The 23668-nt window shown below is 39.7% G+C and overlaps 1 protein-coding gene across 4 annotated transcripts in view; it reads left to right on the plus strand.

The window, feature by feature from the left end:
• Window positions 1-23668, plus strand: part of kcnab2a (potassium voltage-gated channel subfamily A regulatory beta subunit 2a) — an 89399-nt gene that overhangs the window by 50141 nt on the left and 15590 nt on the right. For all 4 annotated transcript variants that reach the window (XM_062443819.1, XM_062443836.1, XM_062443828.1 and 1 more), the window contains 2 exons: window positions 23287-23330; window positions 23627-23664. In XM_062443819.1, the coding sequence (XP_062299803.1) occupies window positions 23287-23330; window positions 23627-23664 (82 nt within the window). The remainder of the gene's footprint in view (window positions 1-23286; window positions 23331-23626; window positions 23665-23668) is intronic.

The raw sequence follows: 23668 nt of genomic DNA on the forward strand, positions 1-23668 counted from the left end.
ACACTGGTGACTGGTCATATTAAGACGCACTTCACTGTTGTGTGTCATAGTAGCTAACGGAGCAATATAGAGAAATATATGAGGAGATGTTTGTTTGGATGTCGGTGAGCAAAACTTTGTTTTCCCAATTTCCAAAACCATGTAGCTGCGGAGGTCTATTTCATCCATCTCTATCTCGTCCTCCTCCTAATCTAACAACAGGTTCGGGTGGGTGTGGATTCAACAGTAGTTCTTGTTTTTCTCTGCAGCTCCATACCATGATAAGCTCTAAGCCCCACCCACTCTTGAGTGAATCAAATCAATCAAATGCAAAGTATTTGATTTAAATCCCTTGTGTAACTGTACACCACCCAAATATTCTGTTTCATTGGGAAATATGTCACGGTACAGAAGCGGAAGGCGCTTTAACTACTGTTTCATGTGGCCTTTAATCTTTGTCACAAGAGTGGGAGATGATGTTTAGGTATTTGGAGTGATATGGATTTGGTTTCCAGTGGTGATCTGTCCAGTTCCTCTTTGAGCTGTCACTGGCTGGTCTAGTTTGACAGCTTGACAAAATGTCCTCGTCTGAAACATAGTGTGTGCACAAGAGAATTTCCAGGGATCACACAATCCTGTTTTGATTTGATGTTGTTGTATTTCAGTTTAATAGTCTTAATTTTCACCCTGGATTATGCCACAAGATGATTGTTTCATGAAATAGTCATTATCATTCTTTATCATCATTATCAATGTCATTTGTCATTTTCATGATTGGTTACTACTGATTTTAGAATGTTGCTACAGTCTTATTTCTTACCCTTTGTATTTGGTTGAGTTACACAATAGATTTTACCTCAGCATCTGCTTCATGTTGAGTAGTGCAGCCTTGAACTTCACAGGGGTGTAGCCTTGTCACATATGTAGTGATTTTATCTGACAGAATACAAATAAATATTTTCTTTGGAAAATAGACGGTCTCTCAAGCTTTTCCTCTAATGCAATTTCTATAGTTGAAAGTAATGAAAATTGTGAGGAATGTATGTTGCATGGTGGCTCAAATGGTGACTACATCATAGGATAATCAGATTTTTTATTTAAAAATATTCCTGCATATTTCCTTTTCACAATTTAACAAGTGTTGACTATTTTTGTTGTTCATGCATTACTGTACATCTATGTTAAAATCATACATGTACTTTTAAAGCTTTTCTGTGGAAAAATAAAAAGAATAGAAATGTGTGTGTGTGTGTGTTTTGAAGTGTGTGTGTGTGTATGTGTCTGTGTGTGTCACTGGAGGCTGCAGGGGCATCGCTCTGTACTTTATGAATACCCAATAGTGACAGGAGGTAGGAGGCTCCCTCCACTGTCCACCGCCTCTTAGACACTGCGGCTTTAAAATTGTGCTCTGTCACTTTGCATCCCATTAAAAGTTTTTACTCAACAACATTCAGGAAAACTGTCAAGTTTCAACTCTGAATAAAATGTGAAGTTTGGTTTCCTTAAAAGTTCACTTAAGGCCACGTCTGTTGCGTTCCTTCTTTCTTGAACTTTTCGTTGAACACCAGAATGTGCTGCATCAGTCTGAAATCCTACTTGATTTTTGGTATTTGTCTTTGTCTCTTGAGTTTTTTTTCATAATTCATAATAAATTAATTAATTACAATGGGTCCTCAGGCAACAGAAAATGTGCACTTCTTAAGAGTCTGTGTTGGGGGACTACTCTACAGAAGTCTATGGCTCTCCTGGCGAGGAAGGAAACCTCACTGAAGCTTTTAGTACATTTCTGAGGTGCTGTGATCACTCTTGCAGATTAAATGCAACAGGAATATTCTGTTTCACACTTGACCGATCTTTCAGAAATATATCAAACTTATCTCTGTTTTTACTGATTGTCATCATGATTTTATCCATTTTTGTCGTTCTCATCTTTTATTGTTTAAACAAACTTAGATATTTCCTCTGTACCTTTGTTTTTCTGTCATTCTTTCCTTATTTATGCTGGTAAAATGTAGCATTTGTGTATTGTGATCTCTTATTGCTGCTACTTCCTGTCAGCTTGTTCCTTTGTTTTTATAAGGTGTTAAAACATAGTGTTGGTGTAGACCTCAGGCAAGATGACCAGGCAAAAAGGTTTTAGGAGGTTTGACTTCTCAGAATGTCACAGGCAGGGATTTACTAACGGCAGCCTGACCACATTATATAGCTGCCTTGTTTCTATATGCTAAGTAGAGGTGATGGCGAGTCACAGAATCGGTAGATAAGAATACAATTGGAACAATCTGTTTCATAAGCTTGGTTTAACCATTTTTATTCCGCTTGTGTGTACCAGCACCATTCAAAGCCTGAAATGGCATTTGCTATAAAATGATGGGTCACTTCCTATTAGAGATCTGTGTTGGCCTTCAGGGCTATGGATTGTCAAGGACCAGTAGATTTTAATAAAGTGATTGTTAATAGATACCCAGTTGATTGTTCACTTGCAAACTGTTCTATATATAGTATACTATATCTCTGAATGAAGATACATTTGGCAATGATATAATTTGAATGCAATATTATATTATTACTGTGGAAAACAGGACAGGTTCAACCAGACAAGCAGTCATTTTGTGATTATTTAGAATATCCAAATATAATAAATGTACCAGTTTTAGATGTTTGTCACTCTACCTTAGCTTGTAAATGGGATATCAGAATGGTATGTTAATTACAATATTAATGAATACACACATTTTTTTCATTAACAAGTGTGATAATTGACTTCATCCTCATATTAGTGGGTAATTGGAGAGCTTCAACATCGGCTGAAAAATAAAACTCAAAGTTTAGAAGAAGATGTTAGTTTAGTGTTATTGGGACCAACAGGCTATATTTGTTTGATATCCACATTTTCCATTGGACCAATTGGGAGAGAAACAATCCAGTAAATAAATAATATTAAATGTAATATCGGGAAGTATCGGTATCAGGTTTTTATAACCGATATTTGTTCTGTAGGCTTCAGCATTTCCGAGCCTGCGTGAACGCAGCACGGGACATTTACTGGCGCGCGCTTGTTGACGTATAACAACAACAACATGCTAGACTCGTGGGTCTCTAACCGTGGCTAACCGTGGCCGTCCCTATGGATAGTAAATTTGTAATTTGCAATTATTGCAAAAGCAGCATTATAAATATGGCAGTGCCATATTGGCACTTTTTTCCATAACTTAAATTGAAGTTGTTCTCTTATTTTGCACAGACAGTGTTTACATTTGGAAAGCCATGTTGCATTTATGTATGCATCCAGTGGGGCATCACAATAAAATTAGGCATAATGTCTTAATTCAACAGTAGGAGATATGTTATGTTGTTACCTAATAGTTTTGGTGTAAAAAGCCTGCATATATCGGTATCGGGTGATATCGGTATCTGAAATCAAGAGTCGGGGAATATCAGAATATCGTATATCGGCAAAAAAGTCAATATCGAGCATAATACCAACACAAAACATTGTTGCAGACTGGCAGCCATAAATACATAAGAACAATTTCAGCTTTGTTTACATCAATAAAACCAGGCTGAAAGTTACACTGTCATTGCTGTTTATTATTTCTAAAAGATGTTGTAATGGTACTTGATATTTTTGAAATCGCGAGTCTTTTTGTCTTGAGTTTGTTTTAGGGCTGTAGTTTCGAGGCTGTGTCCCTTCACCAGTATTTTATCTCAAGTTTCTTAAAACAGTCTGGATGCAAGATGCCAGGGCACCGAGAGGAAGCAGCCACATCCTTCCACTGAAATGCGTGCCGTTCAAGCATTTCTGCCTAGCAACGCTTCTTTGTGTGAACGTTCCCTTAGGTATGACAAATGTGCACAGGCAGGCGGGAGGATCTTTCACTGAACAGGACAGATTATTCCGCTCCCTCCACTCACTCTCTCTTTTCTTCAGATTACTGAGCGTGCTCCCTGGGACTGTATAACTCAGCCCTGTGTGTGTGTGTGTGTGTGTGTGTGTGTGTGTGTGTGTGTGTGTGTGTGTGTGTGTGTGTGTGTGTGTGTGTGTGTGTGTGTGTGTGTGTGTGTGTGTGTGTGTGTGTGTGTGTGTGTGTGTGTGTGTGTGTGTGTGTGTGTGTGTGTGTGAGCACCTTGTTATACAATCCTTGATGCTGAAATCTCTGCCTAGTCAACACATCACATATTGTATACATATTTTTGTTAGATAGATGGGTAGTTATTTATGTGCTATTGTAATCCAGCGTACATATACAATATGATAAATATTACCAATGTGCTGTTTAATTACCATTTTCCTACAGTACCAGTCAAAAGTTTGGACACACCTTCCCATTCACTTGAATGAGAGTGCGTCTAAACATTTGATTGGTACTGTATATCTAAAATAATATATAAGTTGTTTAATTAAAGAGCCTCTTCATCTAAAGACAAAAGGCATGTTTATGACTGTGATCTTACATAAGAACAGGGGTTCCCTGTCCTCTATTTTTTGATTGTCTCAGCTCTCTTGCTGTGTTAGATGTGTCAGTGGGGACAGCTGAAATGACAGCTCCTCCTGAGCCCTGCTGTCTGCAGGGAATCTGTCATGTTCACGGGAGAATTAAGAATTACGACACTCGCTGCTCACAGATGTGACCTATGTGTCTCTCTCACTTCTCTGTTTTCTCAGGAATTCCCAGAATCACTGAAATATTGTTTAACCTTAGCTAAACCAAATTATTGTTACTGTTTAAAAAATACATCAACTCTTTGTTACATTTAAGATACATTCAAATCAGCAGTTAGTAGAATCATTTGACTTGCATAATGAGATACACAACCAAATATTAATGCTAAGAGAACCTATGAAGACCAATCTTCTAATATATTTTTTGCTTTAGTTAATTATGTCCTCATTACAGCGATGAAACTGTCAGCCATTAGAAATATTTAGACACAGCCTCAGGATGCATTAAGCTGCTGGAAAAGCATTACCACGTCTGTCGATCAACACCGTCAAACTGTCTGACCTCACATGGCTTTCCATTAACTCTCTTAAGCCCGTATATACACACACACACACACACACACGCATGCACACGCACACACGCACACCTCCTCTTTCTACCCCAACCCCCAATTCAGGGATTCTATCCTTTTCACTTGGTTACTTAAATCCTCACTAATGCTGTTCAATTAAACCCTCCATAAGTGTAACTTAAACCTCCATTGGACAGCTTGCCGACAGTTATACATGATACACATTCTCTGTGCCTGGGTATGCACCACACTAATACTCACTGCCTGCCATAAATGACATTGTCTTGGCCGGACGTCCCTGGATAAATTTGCTCAAGTTAACAGTGAGAGATATACAGAGATGAAGGTTAAACGAGAATCAGATAACGCAGTTGAACTGCCTGTGACTTAATATTCATGATTATAGATTTTTCTGTTTGCCCAGCGTGAAGGACTCTTCTTTAAGATGTAACACCCATGTTTAATTAAAGATTTCAAAGGAATCCTTCTCAGAAGATCTCTCCAGTAGTCCCTACAGAGGGCTGCAGAAAGCCAGTGCTTGCTAAACTGTCTTGGGCATATCAGTCTTAGCACCCTGCAGCAACTCTGGTCCAATCCCTGCTCGATAGATGTACCTAGACTGCCGTTTTAGAGCAAATTAGTGAAAGTATGCATGACATTCACTGCATGGACGGAAGTCAAAATTGGGAGTCCTTTCCACCTTTAAGAAGCCTTTCAATGTATTTCATCCAGGCTTACTGTGAAGAATTGATTCAGAGAGCCAGTTCCTATTTTTAGAGCTAATGCTGCTGTTGTGGTGAAGGATCACTGCTTATGACAGTACCCTACAGTACCTCTGTGGTCAGAGTAGTTTCTAACGCTCTGTCGATTACGGTAGTCGTCTTGTCCCCTCTCTCTGCCACTGCGCTTCTTAGCTGCAGTGTGTGGGCAGCAGTTTGGGAGAGGTCACTTTCCTGAGCTGTACCTCCTGTACAACCAGGACGGACTCCTGAGGCTTCATTACAGTATGGCATCATTGATTGCCAAAGCTTCCTGCCAATTAAGGCTGCACAGATGAACAGGACAAAACCAATCATTTTCATTGTGTGTGTATGTGTTTGTGTGTTTCTGTATGTGTGTTCTGCAGCTTTTCTTTTCTTGTAATAAGGAATGTAGGATTATCAATACATGTGTGCAGCTTGTTGGTCTGTGTTTACAGACATCAGTCTGGGTGCTGAATGGGTGCTGGGTGCTTGAATCAAAATATTGTTGTCCTCAAGTGTGTTGTTTTCCTTCTGCTGAAAACGAGTGCTGTTGGTGGTATTGGTGGATTTTACCTCAACTGTAGTCGTGATCAGAAAAACATGAATATTCTCTCTGTGTGTGTGTGTGTGTGTGTGTGTGTGTGTGTGTGTGTGTGTGTGTGTGTGTGTGTGTGTGTGTGTGTGTGTGTGTGTGTGTGTGTGTGTGTGTGTGTGTGTGTGTGTGTGTGTGTGTGTGTGTGTGTGTGTGTGTGTGTGTGTGTGTGTGTGTGTATACAGCCTTTCTCTCCTCTTCCTCCTCTGCATTTTGAATGAAGTGAAGGGTCCTATCAGCACTCTACATTCACTCAGAGTGATTGAGTGTCTGAGAGGGATTTTAGCAGCTCAGTAGATTTTTTTGGATAACCACAAATCAGGCACTTAATCAAAGCAAGGAGGAGAAAGCCACGACACAAGGGAGGACATTGTGATAATGTGCCGAGTGGGAGGAAATGGATTTCTTTTCTGTACTCTGAGATTTGTTCAGCACTGCTATCTTAACAATGGAAACTGATAGGATGTGGCTTTCAGGTATTGTTCAATTGTTTCCACCTGCAATGATATATAAATTACCTTTTTATCGTAAAAGAACAGTTGTGCATTGGCTTTAGTATTCTGAGTCATTCGACTGTGTTGCACCCAAAACACAATATCACTAATTAGCAATTTAACAGGAGCACTCTGAGGCATTATGTAAAGATCAGAGTTTCTTATTTTTAGTTCAGCCTCCTTTATGACTGATTCATCTTGTGTGTAACAGTGAAGAGAGGTTCACTCCTGATTTTGCTCCAAGCACACGCTGATGAATGAACACAAAGCGGCTCATAAATCAGGCCAATATTCGTTTGATAATAGAAATCCCGATTAAAGTGCGCATGAAAGAATGAATGAGATGATAACAGTGTAACCATTTGTTCATTCTGACTTTGACTGTTGGGTTCACTAACAGGGCCAGGAGGCAATTTGTCCTCCGCAGTGCAATTTGATGTGTCATGTAAGTGAAAACATCAAGTAATTAAATAAACCGAGGTAGTCTTTGCAGCATGAATGGCACACAGATTAAAAAACCTCCTCCCTTTCAGCAATGTCATGACTGTAATGCAGAAGTACTACATGTTGACGAGCGGGCACACGTGGAGCAAGGTCACAGGTTTCTTACAAGACATATAGAAGGTTTCACTGATCATCTTTTCACTTGACGGCTGTAGGTGTAGAGCCTCACAATGTCTGTCAGGCATCCTCACAGTAACATTGTGATTTCTTTCAGAGAACTGTATATGTCATCATGCAGTGATAAGGTGTCAGTCATCTTTAATGATCGTCTCTTCTGTTTATCTGGTCTTCTGGTCCTATTTTGTTTTTCAGATACAGTCAGAGGGAATGAAATGCACGCTGTCAATCTGAAGAAAGTTGGCAGATGTGCCTGTTGCGAATTATTAAATCATAGTATGTGTGACAGGCGTAGTTTATTGGATTAAGCATATTTGTTGCTCCCTCTGTTGGCATATTTTTGTAGCAGTTTATAGCCCCTGGTGGATTTATCAATTACAAGACTGTTGCTTGTAGTGCCCTGTAATTTTTATTTTTATTTCACCGTTAAAGCAAATAAATATTAGAATGCAGATTGTTGCGGTGTGGTTTGCATCTGCTTGTGGGAATCAGTCAGCCAAATAAAATGCCAGAAGGAACAAAACGTAAAAAATGGTTTTATCGATTAATTTAGGTGATGGATCACTAGTCTGTCCGATGATGCATGCTTGTATTGATTACTGTACCTTCCATTGCACACGAGTCAATAAATGTGTAGATATTCAGGCGCAGATAAATCAAGAGTCAAAAAAGGACTCATAAGATATAGTAATGACAAGAAATCAGTGGTCTCGTGGTTTTGGTATCCATGAAAAGCTACAGCAGGGTAGTAAAACCCCAAACAATATGCTCTGTCTAAGGTGTTATGTAAATAAATGTATTTATTCACTGCAGCACTTGAATACTGTTATGCATGCCTTAGGCTGGATGTTGTGCTATTTTCTAGCTGGGGCTGTGGGATTTTTGTGTTATGTGGGCTTGGTGTGGATCACAAGACTGACACTGTATCTGTTCAGCCTGAGCTCATGTCCCTGGCCTCTCCCACCTCTCACTACCTTCCCCTTGTCACAGCTCCTGGGGGCCCATAGAGCAGAGTGGAGTGGAACGTGGCGTCACGTTTCCACTGCAGTGGTGGTGAGTTAAGGCACTGAACCCTGTGGTAAAGGGACGCCAGGTCAGACTGCTGCATTCATGCTCAACAGCCATGTCAAATGAGCAGAGAGCAAATGTCATCATCCCCAAATCTGTTCCCCATCACCCTGACCCCTAGGTGCAGGACATAACCCTGCTAATATGTCAAGACCCCACTGGCCTTGCCTAAATGTTGCTTCTGCTCCCTCAGTTGATTCATTCAATGTGAAGTTGGTACAACTAGAGGCATCTCTTTGAACTCCTCACTCTGTCTTTGTAACACGGAGGAACATTTGAAAGGCTTTAGCTTGGTTTGTCTGTTCTCTGCACACAGTTTGAATTTAAATCAGATTTCCATTGAATTAAACCACCTTCACCCTCAGGGTTATATTTAAGTCCAAGAGACCAAAAGGTCATAGATCTAAGAATAGGGCTGTCATTTAGCAGCCGACTGTTTGCTGGATTCCTGTGATGGAGGTCGCTTCTTTGACTGCTTTACCACACACGTCTGTTGCTGATGGCATCTCTTTTAATTATCTCCTTGCCACACTAGCTGGTCCACTCAGATAAGCTTCAGTATTATATTACTGGGAGCATGTGGTGTCTCATCTACTGTCTCTTCAATCTGCAGCCACTCTTGCATTGAGTCCAATTACCATGGTGTTTACTTTCAGCTTCCAAACATTGTCATATTTTTACTGTTCTATTACAGTATTTTCTTACTATTGCTATAGAGTAGTTGGCAGCTGGAGCATTTTTTGATGAAACACTTTAGTATAAATGTGAAAGATTAAAACATTTATTTTAATCATTTATTATATTTTAGTTACGGGACAAGGAATAAAGTACAGTAAAATAAACAAAAACACAGCATCTCTTTTATATCTGACACTCCCGCCGTTGACATATATTGTCTCAGATAAAGTTACATAATGAATATTTCATGGGCAGTTGAGCAGACCCACGTGAGAGCCCCCTTTTCTGGGGCCATAGGCTATTGCAAAGTCCTGACCAGTGAGCATTCATCCCACTTTTCTCCTGACAGAATAAACTATATTAAACCACACTGCAGGGCAACAGACGGACAAAGAAGAGCACAAAATGCGCTACCCTTCCTTAGGAGAGCTCTTGTAAACACAACGGCTTTTAATGCTTTACTCTCACGCTGCTGTAATTCTCACGCTGCTGTAGCTCTCTGAATATTCCTCCTCATTGCTTCTCTACATATCCCTCCCACCACATTCCCTCTCTCTCTCTCTCTCTCTCTCTCTCTCTCTCTCTCTGTCTCTCTCTCTCTCTCTCTCTCTGTCTGTCTCTCTCTCTCCTCCCATCTCTCTCTCTCTCTCTCTCTCTCCTCCCATCTCTCGCCTGTGTGCACCGTACCGCTTTATGCTGAGCACAAGGCATACAGATGTAAGTTTAATCCAGGCAACGGTTAGAGCTGGGAAGTAAATATGAGGTAGTCCTTTTGCTAAAATGCAGTAGTTTTCAGTAAAATATTTAGCAGCCAGCGCAGCTGTCAAGGCAGACTTAGAAGGGGAGATGAAAACCTCCTGGAACTTTGTGTTGTATCTTATTCCCTCCATCTCTTTGTGTGGATCTATGCGTTTTCACTCTTAAAGCTTGGCAGCGAGAGGTGTTATCTCTAGAACTGAGCTCAGCTTTAAAAGGAAATTGCAAGACTCTAAATCTGCCTCTCAGCCTCTGATGAGCTTCTGATTAATAGATAAATTGAGAGGGGAACACCCAGATGAATCAAGGAAATACTTGCAGAGGGAAAATCTTCTTTTTTTGGATTTTTTTTTTCCTGACGATTTTAATTTTCTTTTATTTAAATCTTTGCACTGGACTTGCCTTTGATGTTTCTGAAGTCTGCGGTGTTGCCTCAGCTGAGGCAGAGATCCTGTAATGTTGTGCTCGGACTGGCACTTCCTTTGAAAGGATTTTGTTTTCACCTGGTCAGTGGTCCTTCACTGTTGTGAGCTGGTCAGTTTATCAACCGCGACAGTGATTTTTTTAACAGGGGCACAAAGTGTGAGGCTCAATTCAGGGTAGTGGCCATTTACAGACTGAACAGTCACACTCTCGAGAGGACCTCCAGACTTTCCACCTCTGGGTGTTTGTCAGCCTGGTTTAACAGGAGGAGTATTTAATTACAGTATCTACAATCGGGACAGCTGGCTGATAGCCAGGATGCAGGTGTCATTAGTGTGCACAGACCATCGTGGGGGGGTGAGCCGCACCACAGAGGACCGGCTAAACCGCCAAAATGCCAACAGCCCCAGCACAGGCACCCGCAGCAAGTTCAGAGCAGTGGCGATGGTCGCTCGCAGTCTCGGACAACTCTCTGTTCAGAGTGTGCCTACCTCCAGCGAGCAAAGCATGAGGACTGGCATGAAGTATAGGTACGGCATGTCTAAACTGGTAACTGGTAACTATAAATTTGGCCCCAAAAGTTTCAGACACCTATGTAAAGTATATATAGGGATCTTAAACTGTAGAATTTGCCACCTACTGCTGAAGTATATTTTTGAGTAATGGCCATGAAATTCTTTGGCACAGGTCACAATACATCATAAAGAAGACGGCACATTTTTTCACTTATCTATTTTATGCCAGTTTGTCTTCCTTATTCTCTCGTCAGAACTGCCAAACCCCACCTGCTTAGAATTGATTACGGTCTCTGGGATGACAAGCATGCTGCATAATAACAGCAACTAATTAATACCCCCCCCCCCAAAAAAAAAAAAAAAAAACTTTTATTAAGCTATCCAGCGTGACCACAAAAACAGCAAGATTTGGGATGGAAGGATTTGAAAAGGAATTATATCTGATCTTATTTTGTACTGAAGTGTTATAATTAAGTGGTTGGCATACAGTTTTAATTTAGTGGCCATTGATGTCTAATCTATCCCATGCAGGAGTGACATAAACCATCATGACAAACAATGTACAGTAAGCTGTATTTATTCAGCCAATTAGTATTTTCTCAGATTAGTTGTGAGTTTGTGAAGATTATTTGAACTTGAAGCAGAAATATTGAAATCAATTGGATACAGAGTCAACAACACAACTGTCCATATTGTTACTAATAGGACTTTTTAAAAATCTTAAACAGGAAAACAACATTGACACTTTACATAATGATAGCTTTTACCTACAACATTGTATCTTGATATAATGCTGAATTGAATTTTAAACCCACCCTGTTCATTCTGTTTATTACTGATTACTGCTCCATTGTAGAATTTACTATTCTGTTGCCTTTTTTCTGACATGCTGGATCAAGGATTTCATGCTTTATTTCATTTCAATTATTTATCCTGTTTGTGAGTAGAAACCCTGCGGTACATGAAGACCAGTGATTGTTTTTATCTACTATTCCCCACAATTACCCCATATGACACCCCATACCCTGTACACAAACACATTCAGGCTGAGGTTGACGTGCTGGCAAGCATTTACAACAAAATGCAGTTGTCTTGTATTTGTGTGGTGAATTATTTAAATCATCATCAACTTGTGCACAAGGGTTGAAAAGGAGGTCAAGCATGATCACTATGAAATATCTTTAAATGCATATTTAAGCACCTTAGGGTAGTGGAGGGTAGTGAATGGCAAATTAAAGAGTTGTGGAGGACAAAAATCTGCAGGCAGCATCTGTGAGAAAATTAGTTCACAGTACCTTTCCTAATAGTAAGGTACAGTACAGTACAGTATGGTCTGCAGCAAGCTGTGTTTGTTAGGAATTATTTTCCAATAATGACCTGCTTTCTGTATATTTTCTAGTAAGTTAACGACTAGCAACTTAATGGTACGTGCAATATGAAAATATATTGTAAGCACCATCTTTCTAGCCTTGGTTTGTGTGGCAACACGCACTTATTGCTAAAAGATTTTGCTAGTAATTGTCATTGATATAAGATATAATTGACTTTATCTATCAATCTATCCATCTATCAATCTATCCATCTATCCATCTATCTCAGAGCCTCAATCAAAAGCTTGTAAGCTGTTTTCTCCTTTTTAATAATTTTATATTCCGCTCTGGATATCTGTACTGAGAAATTAACAATGGGTGTTGATTTGAGGAAACACATTACCCATCTAGAGTTCTGTTGTCTGAAGGCGCATCACAATCCTTTGCATCTGATTTGCTAGCAGCATCCTCGCCATCTTGGTACACTGTCATTATTGAGGCTAATGATATTGAATGAGTAAAATCATTTTCAGCTCAGGGGCCAGCGGCTGTTTGTGTTCTTCGCTTCCGCAGTGTAGTCCAAAGTGCATAACGGGCTCTGTGTTTGTGAACCAGGGTTGTATCTGATGTAAACCGAAGGTAATGCAGGCCTAAATGCAGAATGAGGCTCGGAGATGCATGCACTGAGGGTACAACATCGTGTCTGTGGTTCTGAAGAGATAGGGATGAAAGGGAAGGAAGGAGAGAGTGAAAGAAAGAAAGGGAGAGTGGTAAGGTTAATGCTAGTGAAGGCACTATGCCCAAGAGGAAGTACAGTAGGATGGAGTGATCTGTGCTCATGTCAGTGTGTATCGTGCCTCTCGGAGTTGAAGCTTGCAAGCCCTTTATCATGGCCTTGCATTTGTGCTTTTATCCTTGAGCACAAGATTTTTTTCTCTGTCAAATTCTGTTTGAGTTTTTCATTTTGCCATTGACAGATGAAGAGGTTAGTGATTTTATAACTGTTCCACTAACGAATACAGTTAAAGCTCTCTTATCCAACCAGCAAAACTTTCCACCATATATCCACACAAAATAGCAGTGTGAAATTCAGATCAGCCTCATTTGCATTAAGGTCCTCTCTTATTTCCTTGAATGGCAGCCTTGAGTTGGAATCAAGACCGTCAGACTATATTTACGGGCAAAGATGCAGGTTACGGTTGAAGTGACCTCCCCCACAAGGACAAGGAAACCATCAAAGTCAATGTCTTTTCAAGGTATGGAGTGATTGCCACAGCTTTAGTGGGCTGCCTCACCACAAACTGAGCCAGTCTGTAATGTGACACTGGGTCTGCATGACATGACTGGTTAAAATCATCAAGCTTGGCTGTGAGAGCCTGCACCACCTCCTAGGAATGATTAAATGGCCTCAGTCAGGACTGAATTAATGATGCACACAAAATGGCTTATGATTATGTAAAGTAGTCTTGCTCAGGGAATGGAAGAATATATGTTAGATTGGGCAGGCAGTGCAGGTGGGGAGTCAATCCCATAAGGCTTCTGCTTTTCATAGTCCGGAATCAGCTCTTCTCTTAATCAACCAAACCCTGGAAAAGGTCTTGCGGGAATGACTCACTTTTAAAAGAACGGGTTTTATTTCAGTAGGCAGTGCAAATAAACTGCTGCAAAGTAATGCTGAGGTGAATAAGTTTAAGTATCATTTTTCAGTTGGACTGCCATTTTTTGCTTTGCACAGACTAAATCTAAGAGTTCGCTATGTACTGCTGTGCATAGAGTTTGTGCTTTAGGAGGACTTTTTTTTTTTTGTCAAAGCAGGGTATTGTTCTTTCCTACAGTTCGTATCAGCTGCACAGCACTTCTGCTGTGTTGCACTCAGTATCATTTACTGCAGTGGCCATGTAAATCAGAGCTGACTCACCTTCCCCCCTGGTGTAAATCTACAAGTAACTTGCTTTTGCCCAGACTGTCAGTAGGATTCCTCGCATCTCTGGAGGTCCACTTTTGGTTGTAAAGTTGACAGTGAATCACAGTCAGCTACAGTAAATAGCCACTGGCAGTGTTGTGTAAGTGGATGGCATTTAAATCCCCCCACTGTACTGTGTGAAGTTACGATGTATCATTATCAATGACGACTTTCCTTAAAATACCCTGTCCTCGAGTTGTGTTATGTTGATAGTAGAAATAAAAAGGCAAAAACTAAAATTCAATAATATGTCAAATGTGCATGTTAATCATGCATACATGTTAATGTTTGCGTATTGTACTATTAGCTGGAATTGCTAAATGAAAACTGAATTAATGGTGCTGTCACTATGGGAATGTTTTTGTCCTTGTAAAGGAATTTCTATGAAACTAAGCATAGTTTTTTTCCCCCAGTATTTTGTTACACAAATACATCATGCATCGGCTTGGGTGACAAAAGCTGTGGGTGTGAGATTTGGGGCGTCATGAGTGTGGGTGCATGCTGGGACGTTTTCCTGCATTTCTCTTCATCAGGGAGCCAGCTCTCCACAGCCTGCACTCCCCCTTGAAATATGAATCATAAATAGACCACGGTAGTTGAACAGAACACATATAGCAGCATACTTTGGCCACTCTGATGTAAATACTAAATGTGCACAGAACATTCACCATCTGTTTGCTTTGGGCATGTGGAGAGAAATTGCCAAACGGTGGGATGGTTCATTTATTGATGTAGGTTTGTATTTCACTGTATGGACTGAGATTTTTGTCTATGTTGGTGTATAGAGGAGTGAGTGAGAAAAGGGAGGGGGGGGTGCAGGTTGTGGAATATTTTGCCTATGCGTCTTTAAGCATGTCTGCATGTGAGAGACACACTTGTGTAATGTTGAAGGAGAAAATGAAGACAGCTGTTCTTTCTTTGCCTCACTGATAGAGTTTAATTAGAGCCTCTGCGTTGGTGCACGTGTGTGTGTGTGTGTGTGTGTGTCTTAGCACCACTCATTTCTCTCTGCATGTTATTTTCTTAAATAATCTAGAAATAGCCTAGATTTATTAATTCTGTTGTACACTGCCAAGAAGAAGAAGAAGAAGTCTTTTTATTCACTAAGTATCTCTCTTGTAGTCAGTCAAGCATTTTATTCTATTTCATTTGTGTGCAGGGCTGTTTAAATTTCAGTTTGTTTTCCTTAAGGGTTACACATGATTGATGTGCTAACTGTAGCACGCAAAAACATACATTTTGCCCAAAGTTTAGTTTGAACTAGCACAATTATGTGTTATCCTATTCAAATATTCTGTATATTAAAAGTTGCCACACAAGAGCCTAATTCTGGATGAACAGTTGACTTGTATTCATTTATAATTCGATTTATAATTGAACAGTGAATCAACAGACTTGTTTTGACATTGAAATTTGTAGTTAGCCTTTATTTCTGCTTGACAAGCATTTGAACCATGTCTTACGTAATGTGGAAGACAGCGATGGAGGAAAAACTGTAGCACAAAAAAGGAGTGAAGCTGAACCGTAGCAGGAGGCCAGAGCTTTAGCTGACTTAGAAAATAGCAGAAAAGGAGCCAGCAGGGGAAAAAATCCCATCTCCCCTAAAGCATCGTGCTTAGTCATGTGTATTATGAATATTTAACCTCAACATTTGTTTTAATTGTGCAGATGGCACCAATTTGCAGATGGCACCAATTTGCTCAGAACCAATACAGTGCTGAAAGCTTTTTTTTTTTATCAGCAAGATGCTCCATGCTTGTTTGAAGACTTGAGCTGTTTTGTTTGTAGACAGAACAGTAACTTTTTTAAATTTTTGCCTCACTAAATATCTTTTTGTTTGGCATTTTCTTTTCAAGTTTAGAAAGTTTTAAGTGATTTTACTCATTTTTACTGTAGAATACATTCAGTCTCCTGGCATAAAATATCAGTTTCCTTTGGCTACTTCACTCAATTTACAAGCATGTCAGGAAGTTAATGTACAGCTTAGCGTGATACTGAAGATGCAGCATAAGAAGATTTGCCAAGACTTGAAATCCCCTTCAGGTTCTAGTAAGTTTCCCCTCCTCTCTCCACTCCAGCATATAGCAGAAGATTTTCCATCCCTGTGGGTACTGGCAGATTTAACCCAGACAAGAGCCTCTGAAAATGCCAGAGTTAAAAGAAAAACAAATGCACCCTCAGGAAAACCCTTCGAGCTGGCAATCTGTTTATGTGAAACAAAATAAACAACGATTGACAACTGTCTTAAAGTCCTTCTATGCCAGCGGCTCTTTGTTTCTGACTGCTTTGTGTATGACGTTTGTTGCATACTCCAAATGAAATTTGACGTGTTTTCAGGCTGTTGTCAAATATTGCACTGCAAGCAAATAACAGTATACAGTACAAAACCTTGTGTGTGTGTTCGTTTAATGGCTTCCACGAGGGACAGCGGATCTTGGGAGTCACGGCATGAATAGAAATGGCCAGAAGGTTGCTTGAAATAAGGAGTTACATAATAGGCTAGGGATTCAACTGCAATTATTTAAATGATTGATTAATCTGCTAAATATTTTATTGATTGATATAGTAAGTATTTTCTCTATAAAAAGTCAGAAAATACAGTTTTCTAACAGTCAGTGTGATGTGTTTAAATTATTATTATTATCCAGCCAACAGTCTGAACCCAAAAGCCATGCAGTTTATGATCAGCTAAGATGAAGAGAAGAAAAGCTGGATTCAAAACATGTTTGGACCTTTTGTTGGGAAAAATAGCTTAAATCATTAGCCAGCTATCAAATTTAATTGTTTCAGCTCTGTTGTTGACAGGAAACAATATATGAATACAAGCCCAATATTTTGGCTGCGATAACACAATTAGTTGAGTTTCTTTTACTGTCTTGACCTGACCCACACTTTATGAGAATCATGCCTACATTGGCTTCTTCTGACACTCAAAGGAACATTCCCCAATAACAAAAATAATCTTTCCTGATGGGTCTGTACTGTGAAGTTCATAAAGATTTCTTACCATTAGCAAGCCAAATCCATGTTTCCAGCCATTTCAGATTTTTAATGACTTTCTGATGCATAAGTGTGGATGTACCACAAATCACTTGTCGAAAGATATTGAAAGATATTGCGTGTGTGAGGTAGAGCTCAGGTTTCTGAGGGTGTTTGGGACTCTATAATATAGATGGTACCTGTATTGAACCAAGATAGGATGAAAATCTTTGTAATGGTCTCCAGCCATTTTCATGTACTGTGTTCCCATCTGTAAAGTTAAAGCTCTGTGTGGAGATGGGATCTTCAAAGGAAAGAGTTCAGTTCCCAAAAGAAGCAAAATCTGTCTTTATCCACTCACCTTCCGTTTGAAGCCACCCCCGCAATGCCACGTTGGGTTTTATCTGAAACAAGAATGAAGTGTTATTTTTTTGTTTTGAGTTACAAAATAAGGTCATTCAGCTGGCAGCGAGTGAACGCCACATGGCTGAACGCTGTAGGATGTTCACAACAAAGAGCAGAACCATTCATCTTTTAAACCCATGAGGTGAATACAGAGGTTAATTGGAGGTAATTGGATAACAGGGGCTAACATGAGGATGACGAAATTTTAACTTTGGTGATGAATAGTTCTTTTTATCATCATTAATGTGTGTAAGCAGCTTTTCAGGGCAAATTGGGTCACCTTATTCCTTTGTCTTCCTTTCTTCCTAGTCAGGACAGCTTTAATCCAATATCCAATATCCCAACTGTCGCTCTGTCCTTCTCCCCCCTCTTTAAGTGGAACGGACATTACATGAACCTTAATGGAGGAAAAAACCACCTGCAGCCATCACGAGCTGGTGGCATTCAGGGTGTGTGTGTTTTTCTGTGGAAGCCACGGGTGAGGGTTGTATTAATAGTTCTGCTCGGTGAACATATCTCTCAACACGTTCCTCTTTACAGCTCTGTGACCTTGTTTCCTCATTCATCACCTGTCCTGTCCTGTCCTGTCTGCTGACTTCAACCTGATTTTAAATCCTCTCTGCCTCCCAGTCTGCCTACTCCATGCCTTCAGTGTTTCCTTTCACTCTACACTCACACCTTATTCAATAACTTTACTTAATGATTTAAACTTCACGGATATGATTTATGGTAGTATATGACAGATAATTGGCAAACAATTGTTATAGATCAGTCACTGTCAACCTCTTACATAGCTTTAAAACATGCAATTAAAGCAAATTTGACACAATAGGCATTTACTTGATGCCTAGTATAAAATATTACTAATACCTGTTGGGTGCAACAGTAGACTGAGTTCATCACCAATTCACATCCTGAAAATTTGTTAAGAATTATTGTTTTGGGTGTTTAAATGTCCTGCCTTTCTAATCTAATTATACTGACTAAAATAATTAATTTAGCACCTTTCTTTAGTAGTTTAACTTACATTTGACCTCTTTTAAGTAACATCATAACAACACAAATAACAATGAAATCCAACTATGTGTGTTCATAGTGGTGGGTGATGAGAATAAGTATACTGTTGGGATAATCATCACAGCATCATTTCTATTAGTGTACACAAGACACATTTGTCCTCATCACATTGGAACAGATTATTTAATTTTTGACTTTGGACCAAGATTATAACATGATATGGGTGTCATGGCTCTGGTTCAGCATTTTCAAAATTGTCAGTGAATGGATAAACGGCTCCACAACCTGCTCAAGATGTCAGGAAGCTGTTCCCACCTTCATCTTAAAACTCTGTTCATGGGAGTATTTATTTAAACACTATACACAGTTTCTGTTGGGCGGGTAGCTGGTTTTGTGCTGTCTATTTAGTGTTGATACTTCAGTTCTCCTGCTGCAGTGACCTGTAAGTGATGTCATGTACCGGTTATCAAAGATTGATACATCTGTTTGGTTAATTAAATACATTTTTCTTCTATTCCACATATTATTTCAAGGTTGGGGGAATTGTGTGAATAGATGAATCATACAATAAGCTGAGCTGTAATATCATTAAAGAAAGGCAAAATTATAGAGGTAAGCTCTGCAGGCACAGTGGTAGCTGAGCCCTGTTACTGCACGCTATTCCACCAGTAGTACACCAGATTATTCCAATAATCAATAATCTAATAATTAGAAATAAATGACTGAAAGAAACTCTGAGGTGACCTCTGATATTCCCTGACTGTTGCTGACCTTTACTAAAAGAAAACATATTGCAGTTCAGCTGGTTTGCACAGTTTGTATTCCTTTGAGGGTTTCTGAAGTCAGCAGCAGAGCTGAATGATTGACAGAATTCTTTGTGTCAAGCTGAACACGGGGCTGAACACCCCCCCCCCCCCCCTCATCGTGTTCAGTCTTTGTGCTGATTGGATCACAACACTGATGTTAATGGAAACCTAAGAGAAAGATTACCTGGTAATTCAAAGTAAACAAGTGTAGTGGAAATCATGGTCGCTACGTGTCCTGTTCAGTGAGTCCCATCTGGCTTTGTCTCTGTGTTCGGTGTGGTGTTGCTCTCCTGTACTGTACCTGTCTCCTTCATTATTAAGGAGGATGTGAGAGAGGTGACTTTACTGTTGTGGTTCATGTCTGCTGAGGCTCAGCAGGAACCTGACCCCTGTCTGCTTCCAGGCCCTGGCAGTGGGTTATTGCAGCAACGCACAGTATTCAAGGCCAGTCTAGTAAAATATTGAACGCAACGATGTGCTGACAAAAGGACATCCTTACACAGAGAACAATGGCAAGGGTATAGCTGTGTATTCTGATATCCTTGTTACTTATTTTTAGGTTTTGGTGAAGTGCTTAAATGCACTGGTGCTGTACAGTATGAGTAGTTTTCATAGTTAAAGCATACTTTGTGATACGCTGCAACTCTTAAACCATGTACTTGTTCCTCGTTAATCTAATTAGAAAGAGGTATAACAGGCATCTTATTCTCTGAACATGCTTGTGTACTGCGTTTTAACATACTCAACAGCAAAAATGTATTTAATCACATTAGGTGGAATAGTTTAAGGCTTCAAACATGAACTCATCTGTTCTTTTTACTTTGTACACAAATGAATGTTCATCCAGGCACTCGCAGAACTTTATTTTCAAATACTCAGATGACTCTGCTATGTTAATCCTACTGTACAGGCATGATGATACAATTATTTATCATTCAGAAGTAAATAAATGTGTTGATTTGTGTGACACAAACCACCTAATTTTAAATGTTTAAAAAACTGAAGGGGTCATCGTGATCTCTCGGAAGGTAGTAATCACATCTCGGTGGTCATACATAACCAGCCAATTACATTATTATTTTATAAGTTGGTTTTAGAGATTGATTTTGATGAGACGGGAAGGTTTCTAACCCATGTAGTCATCCCATATCTAATAACAAAGTTGTAATGTTCAAACCACAAAAAAAGTCATTGGAAGATCATTACAATGTCCAATCTCTCTTTGACCAGTGTGTACTCAGACAGGTAAAGAGTATCCTTTGGAATCCATCCCATGTTCTGTACTCGGAGTATAAGCTGTTCCCATCAGGCAGTAGATAGCAGAGCTCAGAGGTGTATGATGAATCGTTTTAAAAACTCCTTTGTTCCTTTATCAGCTGGAATATTAAATAATAGCCTTAAATGAGTGAAGGTTACGCAACAGTTAGCAACAGTTCAATGTTGTTTGTTGGCTTTCAGGCAGAATCATGGCATGATGTTTTTTTGTTCTGTGACACATTTGTCATTTCTGTTGTCTAAATTGATGATGATCATGGAATGAGTTGAGGGGACACTGTTTGGGCGTTTCCGTTTTGGCGATACTGTAGACTTAGTTTAAACCTTAACTGACTGATACCCTGCACTATTTGCACTATATTATTTTGTATTGTACCTTTGTATGCTCAATGTATTATGTGTGCTGGTGTTATGCCGATATCTGATGATGGCTCTAGCTTTGTAGAGTCCAACACAAATTTCCCCATGAGGACAATAAAGTATGTATCTATCTGTATATCTCAACGTAGAGTTGTAAAATAGTAATCTTGTGCACAACAGTGCTAAGAGACAAACTCTACAGTGTTCACAACCGATTTAACGTAGGACGAAGTCAAGCAGAAACTTGAAGGAATTTTGCTGTACCACTGGACCAATGTTCATCATTAAAAACACTCCAGCAAACACGGTCCACTAACAATTTTGGTTAGTAACTGCCTTTGTTTTCAGTTATCTTTGTTTGTGAGGCTGAACAGCAGTCTCCCCCTGAGGGGGTATTTTACTCATACAATTAAGAGGCAGTTAATTGTAGATTAGCTGCAGTGGTTTGCCAGAGGGGACTTGTGTTAACCTTGTCACCACAGTGCACCATAAGGGCATGTGGTCCCTCTAGATTATCTTTATCTCTTTCGCTTCTCTGGGATGACTGACTGTGTTTACTTGTAAGTTATAAGCTCCTATACGTGACGTCATCAGACTGTAACACGATTACAGACCTCACTGACCAAATCAGATCTTTTTAATGAGGCTCTTTGGAGAAAGTTCGACATAAATGCTTTAAAAGCAAAAACAAGAATAGAATGAGGTTTGTTTTGTTGCTGTTGTTGTTTCTTTAATGTCACTAGACATCAGTGGAACCTCTTATGGGACAGAACACGGTTGATTTTTTGCTCTGATATACTTTTGTGAAATATTTTGTTGAGTTAGACAAGCTGAGATACTTCATTAGCATTCAGGGTGGTTCAGTAGGGGTGGAACTAATGATCTTGGATGATATAGTGAACATTTAACTGGATTAACTTCTTCCAAAATAGAAAGCATATGGAGATACATCAAAAAGAAACTTAAAGCATTTTAAGAGCTTGTTTTTTTGTTTTGTTTGTTTTTTGCATTACAACACAAATGTAGCCCACTTAAAGAGGATATGTTACTGATACAGCTTTCCATATTTATTTTAAATGCTTTATTCAGTGTTTTTTGGACTTGTTGTTCTGACCACATTAAAATTAAAAGTGTTGTTAGTCACCGCAGCAATTCAGTAATCTTGTCATGGCTTCACAAAACACCCACACACACACTCACACACAATCCCGCTCACACATTCAGTCACAAACACACACAGACACACACAGCACACCTATCCTCTGTCTCCCCCTCTACTCCTTTTCATTTCAGCTGTGTGTCCATACAGGCAGTCTAAATATAAATATATAGTACATATCCTCCCACACACTCACTTTGACTCCTGCACATGTTACATCATCTCTGATGCCCCCTTTTTTTTTAATCTTTTCATATCGCCCGCTTATCTTTTGAAAGAGGTTGGCCAGAAGTAGCACACTTCATTTTATGTGTTTAATCATTTCTTAGATCTGAGATATCCAAAGAAATAGAACTATTAAGCTTTCAAGGCTTTTGTCGGTCTGACTATACACTCTAAATCCCTCCTGAAAAAACAACAAATTGAAACAGAAAAGTTATTTCAGCATTTAAAATAAATTCCTTATGATGTTGACTTTTAACTAGGAACCAGAGAAAAGTTTAATAGCTGGCACAAAAGAATCAAATACACTACCCAAAGCTGTGATTGTCAGCAGAGGGGGTCTGTCTGGACTGTGATAGGCTCAGAGACGCCAGCTTTAGGAGGAAGTACTGAGTAGTCAAGCTTCCTCGTTGTTGTAGAGGATTTGAGTCAGATGGCGGCTGAGGGATCCTGGTGTGCTGCAAGAAATTTTACTGGATGTCATGGTGGGCTTGCTTAAAACCCACTTCCTCTCTCTTTCCCTCTGACTTTCCCCTGCTATTTCTCTGCACACACATTCTCATTGTTGGCACACGTGTTAACTGTCTCTCCTTACACATCCAATCTACATGTGTCAGTGCTGCAGTAGATGCCGGCTGGCTTCAAATCCATATGAAACCCTGTTCTTCTCAGTGCTCATGACTATAAGCCTCCACTGCAGTAAAAAAGTAAACATATGAACAGACTTTTCTTCTTACAGAAGTAAAGCTAACAATGCCGAAGGATTGCTTATTTTTCAATCAATCAATGTTAAAATGAGACTTCAAGTCCTAATCTAATGGCCATAACCACCACCAGAGTGCAATACAAATCACTGCCAACACAATGCTACACTAATGTTAATGTAATTCTCTCTGTTTTGACAGAAACCTCGGGAAGTCAGGCCTGCGGGTGTCCTGCCTCGGATTAGGTAAGAGTCTCTTGGATCACGAAACACACTGAGAAGTTTGCTGTACCCCAAAGACTTATATAAGCATAACAGATTTGGAAGGGGAACTGATAACCCTGCAGTCCTTCCTCTTCAAATAGGGAGAAACTAGTGTTATGGCTTAAATTATATCATCTTTCAGTGATCATGTGTCTTCTACAGTTTGTGGAGTATCACTTATGCAATATATATAGCATCACTGCTCATTTGCTCATCTGTGAGCACACGTTTGTTTGTTTACTCATACCCTGATCCCCCCCCCCCCTCCCTCTCTGTAGGAACATGGGTGACGTTCGGTGGACAGATAACGGATGAGGTGA

This window comes from Scomber scombrus, chromosome 3 (assembly GCF_963691925.1).
Source record: "Scomber scombrus chromosome 3, fScoSco1.1, whole genome shotgun sequence".
NCBI lineage: Eukaryota > Metazoa > Chordata > Actinopteri > Scombriformes > Scombridae > Scomber > Scomber scombrus.